Source organism: Lagopus leucura, unplaced genomic scaffold (genome assembly GCF_019238085.1).
Source record: "Lagopus leucura isolate 7727_CA_CO unplaced genomic scaffold, USGS_WTPT01 Super-Scaffold_73, whole genome shotgun sequence".
NCBI lineage: Eukaryota > Metazoa > Chordata > Aves > Galliformes > Phasianidae > Lagopus > Lagopus leucura.
Genome location: NW_024962252.1, coordinates 41,041,361 through 41,053,936, shown reverse-complemented (window position 1 = coordinate 41,053,936; position 12,576 = coordinate 41,041,361). Strand labels below are relative to the sequence as shown.

The following is a 12,576-nucleotide window of genomic DNA, read 5'->3' as shown; positions in this document are numbered from 1 at the left end:
GGAGGGAGCCTGGCATGTGTGTACAGAGGTATACAGTGGCTCTTACTAAAGGTGTGCATCATGCTTTTTCCACTTTAAATCTGTTGGTGCGGAGTATGAATAAGGGCAAAGGGTCTTACAGTTTTGTTTATAAGAGGAAATCTGCTGTTGTAACACTCGTTACTGGAATTGGATTATGTCACTGCCTCTCTTCTGCAGCTTAATGTGTAACACTATATTGTATTTGGCACCAGAGGGAGCCAACAGTATATGCATTAGTTCAGAAAATTACAGCATCACATTGTAATTCTCAGTGCTGTTCCCGTGTTGTGTATTCTGTTCAGTTCATTAACAAAATGAAATTACAGCATTTTGGTATAACTATGAACTTCTCTTGTGACTGGCAAGCCACTGTGGATGTCTCTGCTGTGGTATTGGCCCTGTTTGGCAGGGATTGCACGTAGTTAGGTATGTGAATAAATGCCAAATATCTGAATATATGACATAAACTGCTGAAAATAGCACTTTGCATGCAATGTTCTCGTCCGGGCAGCTTAAGGGCATTTGAACTGCTTTTTATGGAAATACAGGTATAAAAGTATCATTTTAGTGAATAGCTGTAGTTCCTCGGAGCATAGTAACAGTCACAGTCTCTAATCAGTTGCTAAATTATTAGCTTTCCATCCAGAGTTGAAATTACACTTTACTGTTTTCATTAGGACATTTGTAATAGATTTTCTTTGCCTCCTGTCAAATGGACTTGTCTTCCTGTGCAGGAATTAGGCTACGGGGAGCCTTCTTGAGTGTCTCGCTGTGTAAAATATTAATTGCTTGCAGTAATATCTTCAAAAACATGAATTTATCTTCTTTTGATGTCACTGATCTCCTTGGTACTTGGTGGTTGAGGTATCTTGGGCCAGTAAACTTTAAGTAAGAATTTTAGCACTTTTAAAAATTTTCAGGAGTGAATATGAGTAATATTGGCACCAATGAGAAGTAGGAAGGACCTGACTAATGCTTGTTCCAGGCCACAGGGATACACTGTAGCATGACCCATGTAACCCGTTCTTTAAAGCCTGCAGTCGCAGATGTTCTACAGCGTTTCCAGGTTGGACAGTTCAGAGATTACCTAGCTTAATCATTACAAAACTAAGCTTTTCCTCCTAGGTCATATTTTCTGGACCTCTGGTAGGTTTCCTTATTCTTTGAATTCTCTCCAACTGATTCTACATCTTCTGGAAGTGTCAAAGTTGGACAGCTGAGGCTTTCTTCCTGCTGTGACCCTCTTATAGGCTGCCTTTCTACATTGCTTGCTTTTGTAGTACAGCATTGTGTAGTTATGCTCAGTCCTTGCTCAATAATCCCAGATATTATCCTCTGGAACTTCATTTTCTTTTCTGTGGGTTTAAATGTTTTTAGGAAGTCCCACTATTGACAGAGATGGGAGCAAGCATGATTCCTGTCAGGAGGCCTCAGAAGTTGCAAAACTCCATTGTGGGAGGGAGGGAGCATCCTCTGCCTGCGCAGGCAGCCACATCCACGTTCCCCTTGTTTCTCACTCCCCCTTGGCTACATGGCTGACATCATTTGACCAAGTCAAGTGCAGTTGTTGGCTGTGCTTTTACCTGGCCTCCCCATATGTCAGTGCTAACTTGCCTCCTGAGGGTCAGAACAGCATAACAAACTTCAATGCAATTCAGAAGAGTCGTTTAAAAAATAACAATCCACCTATAAGAAAGATCCATTCTGGATTCCTAGAGGAAGAAAGAGAAAGGAAAGAAAAAAAAAAATGCCAAAAAGACTTGATTGCATAGGAAGTTGGAGTCTATCTATTTTCGCATGAGCTTTAGTCGTATAAGAGCTCTTTGGCTTTATCTTCCAAGTTACGGAAATGTATTTGCATTGTTTTTAGGACTTTGTGTACTACTGACTTCTCTCTCTATCAGTACTCTGCACGTTTGGTCCCAAGAGATTGTGCCTTTAAAACAAAGGGATATAAAAACTAGTATCCAGCTTCTTAAAACATCAAAACAAAACAGCGTACCTTTAACTGCGGTGTGAAATGAGTGATGCTTTTGCTTCTGAAGGACCCATATTGTATTATACTTCATGTTCTGATTCTCAGAAAAATCTTCTGAAGCATTTTCACCTAAGGCAATGATTTCTCGGTAACCTTTGAAGGTGAGCATCGATTTCATTTGACTCATCATTAAATTACTAACGTGATTTCTGCAGTGGAGGAAGCTGCTTTCTTCAGTTCCTGGAGTGTCTGAAGGTGCTGGACCTTTATCTTTATTTGTAATGTAGGATTCTTAGATTTATGCTAATTTAAGACTTTTCAGAGTTGAAAGGAGGAGGCAATTCTCTGGCAACCATAGGTTTTTCAAGATGCTTTTATATTAGAATAAGTGATGAAAGGATTTTATGGAAACAGATGAGTTGCTCTCAGGTTGAAGAAAATGTGGCTTGTTTCCAGGCAAATGCACATACGAGTGTCTGTCTAAGTGTGTGTGCCTGGTTAACTAGTCCAGTGTGAATATGAGAAAACGTTGTGAATGCCAATTATGTCCTACAAACGTTCTGAGAGAGACGTAGAAGCAATTTGTATATTAAGCAGTTCATTTATTATTAATGCTGGTCTCTGAAGGTAGTCCAGGCTTTTGCATGCAGAGCTGCGTTGTATTTGTACCCCATGTTCTTTGTGCTGATCTGAGTTTTCAAAGAAGTTTGTTTGAGCCAAAGGACAGAACTACAAATGAATTGAAATTAAGATTCCCTCCACACCCCCGGAACTGATATTTTACAGGTAGCTGTAGTTTTCTCTTTTCATATTTAAATGTCTTCAGTTTGTGTCAAGAGATGAGTCATTTTCCTCTGGATTACGACCAGCTTCATAAATAGAATCTCAGTCATCCAGCATGGGATGAGCTTGTCTGCCATTTTGTGAAGGGCCGTGTGTTGTCTTCCCTGTGTCAGTCTACACAAAGGAACAACACAGGGATTATGCACCACTAGCAGCTCCTTGCTGCCAAAGGGGCAGACAGACTGTAAAAGTTGCAGCCTCCCATGGGCTCTCAGGAAGCAAAAGGGTGGGTGGGCATCAGGCAAAGATCCAGGGACTTGAGCAGACTGGGCAGCAGTGTGCTATTCTTCTATTGTGCGTGTACCAACTGAAAGTGAGCTGCTGATTCACAGACTTGGCTTTAGGTGAGCTGGCAACCATCACTTTGTGCCAGGTCACGCTAATGCTCATTACCAGAGAACAGTGCAGCTGCTGGGCTGTTTTGCTGTTGGTGAGGGACTAAAAGGAGTGCATAATCAGTTAAAAGTATTCTGGAATGTATGCGTATTCCAAGATACTTAAAATTAAGGTGAAGTCATTTGTGAAAATGGTAGTTTTCTGTAAATTAACTTAGCTAGCGTGTAGCTTACTAATATTAGAGTTGGAGCAAAAGAGCTGGATAGAGGGAACCTTAGAACACTTAGCCACCAAGTTTGTCCCTGTGTCTTGGATAACCTGTCACTGTTGCTGAGTCCCTTTAGAAAGAAATGCCTGGGAGCGGCGCAGGTAGGATTTGGTCTTAAGTTATCTGTATGTACCTGTATCTATAAATTATGTCTGAAGTTCAAAAAAGGTGGTGAAAGGCTCAGAGTGAAACTCCCATGGTATCAATGGAAGTTTTTGGAGTAATAATAATGAAAACATGGATATAACAGGCAGGCTATTTCTGAGGAAAAACAAAACAAAACTGACAAATCAACCCATCTAAAGTAAAATCCAACAATACAGTGGCTTTGATATCTTCATTGCAGAGCTCTTCTGTGGGTAATGGAAGTGGTATTCTTGCTTATTTAAAGAAGATATAAAATTCATTTGTTCCTATATTCCCCGTTCCTGGGGACTTTTATGCCTTGAAGGGCAGCTGGAAAGATTTATGCCAGATTTGTCTCTGAAAGCAGTGGTATTAGTGCTATGTTTGTATTAGTTGGTTGGATGGGAGAGTTAAAGTTCATACACTTTTCAACGATATTTTCTTCTGAAACATCAAATTAAGTAAGGCACACTTTTAAATATCCCTCCCGAAAGGATATCTTTTATTTCTGCCTTTTTAACTTCTTTTATTTGTTTATTTTTAAACAAACTCTTCTTCCCTTTGAGTCCTAATGGTTGGTTTGCAACTTTAGAGCAGGACTGTGCCTCCTGTTCTTCTCTCCTTAAGTCTGAGTATAAAGGGAAGGACGAGTCTGGACAGAAACTTGGAGTATTTTCTCATCTGACTGATGGGATTGAATGAAATCCTGTGACAACTCAGATAACGTGCCAATAATTGTTACTTTGCCTTCAGCATAGAGTTGCAACACCCAGTGATGGAGAAATGGAATTTGTGAATGAGAGTAGTTTTTGTGGTATGAAGTTCAGCGTTTCTGCCTACCCTAGTTGTGCTCTGGCTTCTAGGTCTAGTCTAGAGGACTGCCTTTTGTTAGTCCCAGTGCCCTGAGCTCAGGCCTGGGCCTACTTACGTTAAGGCACGGCTGCCTTCTGGGGTATAAATGTAGTGAATGCCTGGGGAGAGCTGATGCCGTTAGTGGCTCGTTAGAGAGAGGGAAGAGCTGCAAAAAGTCTTGACCAATCTTGGCAAAAGGTTACAGCATTTCAGCCTGCTCTGATCTGCCCTCTGCGAACATGCAGCGTGCACGTGAGTTGCAATCACTGCAGCCGTTACAAGGGGAGAGTGGCCTTGCTGTCACATCTTTCCATCTCAGGATTATTTTTGTTTTTTGCCTGACCAGAGTGGCAGTCAGCACGTACCTGCTGGGGTGGAAGATGGATTGGTGATGGGGAGGCTTGTGGGGACAGTGTCCCCTCTGCAGTGTGCAGGTCGTGTTTGTGAAAGTGCTGTAATAATGTTTGCAGCCTGCGGTTATGCTGCAGATTAATAGTAACAGCTGTGGGGTAACAGAAGATTAAAACTGTCTTAGCATATGAGAACATTGGTGAGAAAATGCATCTGGTATGAAGTCTCCAAAGACTTACAGGACTGTATGTAAATAGTAAGTATGTTTCTATGGTGCTTTATCTTTCCCTCTGCTTGTGACTGCTGGGCTGTTCGCAGCATTTTTGTCTCTGGGTGGCATGAGGTTAATGATATTTTGAGAGAGGCAGTAATGTGAAGAAGCTGTGCAGGATCTACACAGACGTGAAGCATTTACATGACAAGTTTTGCTGGCTAGGTTTCAGATGGGGCAGAGTTTCACGCTTTGCAGAGCAAAAAGAAATGCGGTTACACTCTTCGCTCATGCAGCTCTATTTCATCATGGATTAATTTGTTCTACCTTTTTTCCTACAGGGATTTGTTAGGGTAGGGAAAAGATTATGAAATATGGTACTGTAGTTGGAGGTTCAAAAATATTTAAAAATGCTTACTCTGGGCTGTAGCATTTGTCTCGAGCTATTGAATTCCTGCCCATAAAGTGAGGCACTGCTAAGATGTAATCAGTCAGAAGGAGAAAATTGCATAGTGTCTTCAAGGGATGAGTGGCAAATGGATGAATAATGTTAAAACAAATGGGGCAGGGATGTTGTAATAGCTATATCTGGTAAGTAATAAGGTAATAAAAAATGAAAAACGACTTCTGTTCATGGATTAAGACAAATCATAATAAATGATCCCAGTCTCTGTGACCACATTATATTTTCTCACACGGTTACACTAGCACTTGAGCTTGTATGTGGCCCGTTACAAGTTACAGGCATACTCTTTTTCTTGATCTTCAAATTCGCTTCTTCCAAAATAAGTTTGAAGCTTTTTGATTGACATGCCCTCATACAGAAAGACACTAACCAAAGGAGCTGAGTCTGAATACAAAGTTGTTCAGCGTTACATAGTCCATTTATGTGGGCTTTTTTTCTATGAATAGTAAAACTGAAAAGGGAAGCCTCAGATTTACCTATTTATATATTTTAGGACTTGCTGTGGAGTCATCTAAATGCATTCGGTTGCTCTTATTTATGAATTGTCATCTTAAGGCACTACAGAATTGAATCATCTTGAGGCACTACAGAATTGCAACTTGTTTGTACTGAGTTCCCACTCATTGTAATTCTTTATAGCTGAAGAAATAGAGAAATGTTAAGAAGATAAGTTTTGAGCAAAGCTTTATACATGTATCCTATCTTTGATGCTCTCCTAATATTAAAAAAAAAAAAAAAAAGAAAAGAAAAGAAGGAAGTAGAATTAAAGGAGTACATGGAAAATACATAGAATCAAAGAAGAGCTGAGGTCAGAAAGGACCTCTGAGTCCATCTGGTCCAAACAGTGTTCAAGTAGGGACAACCAGAGCTGCTTCACAGGGTCATGTCCAGCCAGCTTCTGAAGATCTCCAGAGAGGCAAACTCCACAGCTTTGCTGGGCACGAATGAAAGCTGTTTGTAGATTGATCGAGCAAGTTGCTCTGTGTGTTTCTGGTAGGTACTGATGACTCCACTCCAGTCACTTCATGAGGTACCCAGCTCTTCCCAGAGAGAACAGTGGAGCTGGCAGTCTGTGTCTCTCGTGTAACTTGGGCTGGGGTTGAGACGTCTCTTGTGTTTGCTATCTAGTCACATTAATTCAAACAAAGTAATAATTTAAATACAGTAATACAGTGTATGATATAATTAAACAGTGATGGAAGAGTGGTGCTATTTCTGTTGTACACTAGCCAAATGATTGGTGTAAGAGGTTTAATTCTTTAGTATGTAGTGCAGGATTTTACTGTAGTGGTGGGAAACGTATATGAAGCAACTAACTTAAAAGGCCTGGAGCAGCATGGAAAGACAGACATCACAGGAAAGCCCTGCAGACTAACTTTTGTAATGACATCTGTCTAATTTTTCTGCTCCTTGCTTTGTAAATCTCTTTAAGCTATGTCAAAAGTCAGCCCTCAGAAAGAGAGAGGAGCCAGAGCACAGTCAAGTAAACTAAAGGTGTGAATTTCGTTTGTTTGCGTTCTAATTTCTGTGTAATTCTTGCTACTTTTACATTTCTGGGTGTAAGAAAAAATTACAACAGAAGCTGCTCCGCAGCCCCTACAAAACTGGTATTCAAGTACATATTTCTGAAAGATTAATTTATGATTCCCAGTTGAGTGCAGGCCAGTTGGGGGATGCTTAGGTGAAGGATGCATGGAAGCTCTAGTTTAAGAACTCCTGATGAGATTCCAGTTCTGGTGTTGAACTAAGCTTGTTGCAGTCCAGCTGCAGTGGAGGAAAAAAAAAAAAAAAAAAAAAAAAAAAAAGACAACCCACAGCTAAAGTAGATCCAGGATTATGAAATACTTAATCTGGTTCTGTTGTCTGTTTGTTACTGTTTCACTTGACAATGTGGAAGAGAGAAACTAAGTTGCATACATCGCTGTAGTATTCTCCAGTACTAGTCTCAAAGTCATTTTTTTATTATGATCTCTGTTCAATTCCATTTATCTTCAAATAAAATGTATTTATTACAGGCAAAAGCAGCAGATTAACAATTTACATCAGAAAATCAGAGAGAATGAATTACGAGCTCAACATGCAAGACTGAGCCATCTTGTGAACTGCGAAGAACCATACATGACTAATTTGCAGGTAGGATGGATATTTTTGTTTTAGAGAATCTTTCAATTACGCAGTAACTGCCACTTGAAATGATGTTCACAGTTCACTGTAGGATAAAATGCTGAGTTTTTATAGTTATTAAAGGTTGTGTCTTTGGATAACTGTGAATTGCACAGAGTGGAAAATCCTGAAAATGTTATTTACTTCAGATTTGTGGAAATTTAAGTTGTATTAATACTGTGTACATGCTTATTTTGAAATCTGAGGAAAGTGGGGTAAGAATCCTCATTCATATTGCAGCACTGTGCAAAAATGATGGTTTTTAACAGCAAGTGTGTAACACAGCTATATAAGGAGATATTGGAAGATCAAATATTTGAAAACACTGATGAAAGATTTGTGGAGTTGGACAAGGAGGTGCTACCCAAAGCAGTAATTACAGAGATAGTATCAATACAATCCATCCCAACACCTCCACGTGTCGAAATGGTTGTGCTGGAGGAAAATGTTAAAGGCAGAAATGCAGAGAAATAGCTTTGCCATCCTCTTTTATTACTTGATCATTTTTGTCACAGGCTGCACCAGGATCTCAGCTAATATACTTCAGCCTGATGTTAATTATGTTCTTGGAATAGCACAGCTTTGTGTAAGGTGTGTGTTTTGTGTAAGATGGGAGGAAAGTTGAGGTAGAAATTCAGTATGAAGGTGGATAGAAATGATCTCTGAATGTGAATTTCAGTGCTTTCAGAAGTTTCTTAATAAAATACCCTAAAACTCTGTCTAGGTTAAGAATATGAAAGAAAAAAAAAATCATGGAAACTGAAATGTGAATGTATGTAACCTTAGTATAGCAAATACACTTCAAATAAAGCAGCAGATGCTTTCATCTTTCATGCTTTAAAATATACAAGCAATTTATAATAGGTCTTAGGATTTCTGCTTGATTTGTTTGCTTTTCATAAGATTAACTTGCAAGTGAAAATCTGCTCTAATGGAGATTTTAATCTCTTATAATGCTTTGCACAAGGAATGTTATTTTAAAAGCTCTCTGTATAATTTCTTTAAAGGTTCCAGTTTATATTATTAAAAGAATATGAAACTGAAAGCCTAATGGGATGCATCTCCTTTTTCATCCCACGGGCAGTTGATTTCCATTTTGTGCTTTCTCTCCGTGGGCAGTGGAAGTGGGAGAACAATGTTGAACTGCATGAGATAGAGAGGGAGGAGGGTTTTGGTGGACACGACAGAAGGCAGGAAGCCTGCCATCTGGTTGTAGCAATTATCTCAGACTGTCCCTGCATCCCTCATCTCAGTTGTGATAGCTCTGACGTTCCACTGCTGTCTAATGTTCTACTTTAACAGAGCCTGTGAGGTTGGAGCATATCTTACTTTATAAAATGTCTGTGAATATATTACACTGTTTTTTCTCTGTAAGAGCTAATAGGGTAGTGTAGTGGACTTTTTTTTTTTTTTTGAAAACGCATTCCCTTTGAATTTTAAGGAGGTTTTTGTTTGTTTTGGAAGAGAAGTTGTACCTCTTCGGTTTATCTGAGGGGGAAATGTCACACAATGTTAATTTTCATGTGTTGTGAATGTAAGTGTCTGGCTTCCATTTTTTCATTTCTTTTTTTCTCTGCAGAAGATTCCTGAGATACATACCGTTCCCACACATTTTAATGCTTGAAAATCAAACTCCACCCTTCCTGAAAGTGAGGGGAAAAAAAAAACAAAACAGCAAGACTATTTTCTGCTGTGCTGTTAAAGTATGCAGTGGTATGTGTGTGTTCATTTATATGATTGTTCTCTTTCTTTTTGAAAGCAACCACAGTATGAGAGTGCATCACTGCAACCTCACGTTTCAGAAAGATCAGCACCCCACCTTGAGGAGCTTGAGAGAAAGATTGCAGTGGCTGAAAATAAGGAGTTACAACTCAGTGAATTTCTAAAGCAGATTTCAAACAAATCTAGTGAGGAGAAAAAGAAGATGGAAGAAAAAGTAAGTGTCTCATGTTCCAAATTTACTTTTGACCTTGTTAATATGGCATATATTGTACTTGTTAGGAAGCAACTTTGTGTGGAGACTACAGAGCTGTTTTCAAATGAAGATAAACTTTGTGATAGTAGGCATTGAAAGTGGATAAATCTGAACTTGTAGTGAAGAAATGTCAATCATTCTGCATATTTCAGATCTGGTAATGGCAATTTTAACCATATATGAGTTAAACTTATTTTGAAGAAAGTCTGCTCAGCTCTAAGCCTAAGAATTCATTTAACTTGTATGTTTATTACAACAACTGAAGTATTTCCTAAAAACACAGGAGAAGCATGGAAATGAAAGCTCCTTTTTAACATGATGCATAGATGCAGGCCTCACACTCTGAGATGTGCTGAAGGTGTCTACTCAACAAAAAGCAATTCTCTTGCAACTTCCTTAGGAAGCATGAAGCAGCCTTCAATCTGAGACAAGAAGGAGGCTTAGCTAACTGTGTTCTTGGAACTCTCTTGATAAGAAGTTTCTTTGGAAACCAAAGCAGTACCTAAGGTGGTTCTGAATGTCTCGACAGCCTGTCATTATTGCAGGCTGGAATGTGCCATTGATCAGTGATTTGTAATGTTCAGTGTGATGTTGGCAGTTACCTTCTCTTTAATCAGTAAACCTTACTGGTGTACTTAGATTTATATTCATGCAGATTCAAGGGGCAGGAGCAATGTGGTACAGTGAAGGAACAGATAAATCCTGTTGTATGCCTTTCATTGACAGTAACATTCAGGAAGAGCAGAAACTGAATTCTTCTGCTTTGTCTTGTTTCTTTTAGTGTTTTTGGTGCCTGTGTTCCTGTGTAGAAACTGCTGCTGTGAATGGTGGCAGTTCTGAGCAGCTGTGCCCCAAAGTCTGTGTCAGCTGGATAGTTGGTTACCAAGAACCTGATTCACTGTACAGATCTGATCCACCTCACAACACCCACCCATTCTGTGTGCTGAACAAAAGGCTCTCAACAAGAAAAAGGACAGGAAAGGGGCATGTGTTGTAGTAATACATTGAATGCCCTCCTGTTTGAGGGAAGACTGCAGAGGGAGGAAGACAATGTGTAGTGATCCTGCAGTAGGCTGGGTGCCAAGCCTGGGGACAGCCCTCTCTGCAGTTCTTCAACTGTGCCTGCACAGAGAACCCCAAAGCCCAGAAATCTCGGTGTCCCTGCTTGGTGGTACCAGACATTAAGGGACAAAAAAATAGAATTTATGTACTGAACAAAAGGATTATGGCTGGTAGCTGTTCTAGGGTTATTTTTGAGGGAATGCTTATGTTTTTGAAGAGGCTTTTCAATCCTAAGTCAGACTCGGCCAGCGACTGGGGAAATGGTAGAAGCCTGAAGCAAATTAGCTATAAGATAAGCTTTGTAAGTGCATGTTTAAAAGGACACGTGCTATATGTATCTAATTCTCTAGCTACCTACTGTTGCAAATATTTTTTCTTATGTTGACATTTTAAACATACAACAAATACAAAACAAATACAGTGTGCAGATTATATGTTTTTGACAGTAAGAGACAGGCTGTGATTGTTCCAGTGCAGATGGGAGGGAAAAAAACATAAGGAACTCTGCCATTTCCTTGTCCATCAATTGTCAGTGATGAAAGGTCTAGAAGAGTCTCCCTCATCACAAAAACAGGATGTAGTGGAACTGGAAGAGGTTCAGAGGAGGGCAACAAGGCAAATATCCAACGGAAGGATGTAGAAAACATAACTGCCTCAGGAGAAAAATCGTCAAAAGCAACTGGAGACTGGAAAAATGTGTTATCCATGTTCTTTCCTTACTGGTAGATATCTGCATATCGGCCCTGTTGGGAATTACGCACTGAGCTACAAGACTTCTTGGTCTGAAGTGCTGTATCCCTTCTAATGTAGTGGATACACTGGATGCTTTCCTTTTGAGAAACAGCAGGGCCTGCAGAGGGACAAGGTGCCATTTTCTCATTACTGGCTTCATACCTCTCTTCCACATGCTGACATACCAAGCAAGGCAGTGTTTTTACTGCCTTGCAAATAATACTGGTACCTGAAGAGGAGGTTTGTTTTCTTCAGGCTCCACATGTGCTCAGTGTGTAATTGAGGTAACTGGAAGTGCTTCAGTGGGCGCTGAAATTTCAGTAGCCTGAAAAGGCTTCTCTTTTGTGGCTGGCCAGATACCTTGGCAGCTTGTGGCTTCCAAGATGAAGGAGTCTGTTAAGGTAGATACTACATCACTCTTCACAAGTGTTCTTATCACAAGTGCTTAGCTTCTTCCTTTTTTTTCTGCCAAGCACAAGTGTGCCTTGTGGCATCTGTAGATTTTGCAGCTCTCGCTATAGTTTTGAAGCATTTCATCTGTACGCTGTGCTGCTGAACCGAAAAACATTGAGTTCAGGTACATGCACCCTGCTATTTCCTCCTTCTCCCTCTTCTGGGATTAGTTGTGAAGACTCCAAGACACCTCTGGTAGTTGGTACTAATGGTCAGCCCTTTGGTTTCTATGGCATGCTTTAGTATTTAATTGCCAGGTAGTGAGAGCCTGTCCTAACTAAGTCATATATGCATGCATGAGGGATGAAATAATAATAGTAAAACAAAAAACAAAACACCAAACCAACAAAGCTTTCTTGTCTTCTCAGTAGAATGGCAGGAGTGAGTGGAGGGGGTAAAGATAAAATGTTTTTTTCATCTCAGGAGAAGGTAGAAAAAGAGCTGTTGGGCTGATGCTGAGAATGTAAAGAGGACAGAAGGAATCCGAAGGCAAACACTGTAGCTATGAGAAAGGTAGAGGTTGTAGGTGAGAAAATTTCTTAGTGTACATATGCAGGAAAACACAAAGATTCAGAAATCATGTAATCTTTGTCAGAAGTACTGCAGTATTCAGACTGTTCAACTTCTCATCCTTATTGGTGTGTGAGAAACAAAGAAAAGGGATTTGCATATTGGACAGTCGCATGCTCCTGGCAATTTGTCTTACTTGTATTTTAGTTGCTGTCCTGGGACTTGGATT

At 39.9% G+C, this 12,576-nt stretch overlaps 1 protein-coding gene across 2 annotated transcripts in view; it reads left to right on the top strand.

The window, feature by feature from the left end:
- The window catches only part of CEP85L (centrosomal protein 85 like), a 142,765-nt gene that overhangs the window by 111,963 nt on the left and 18,226 nt on the right, over positions 1-12,576 (top strand). For both annotated transcript variants that reach the window (XM_042880487.1, XM_042880477.1), the window contains exons 5-6: positions 7,468-7,585; positions 9,375-9,551. In XM_042880487.1, the coding sequence (XP_042736421.1) occupies positions 7,468-7,585; positions 9,375-9,551 (295 nt within the window). The remainder of the gene's footprint in view (positions 1-7,467; positions 7,586-9,374; positions 9,552-12,576) is intronic.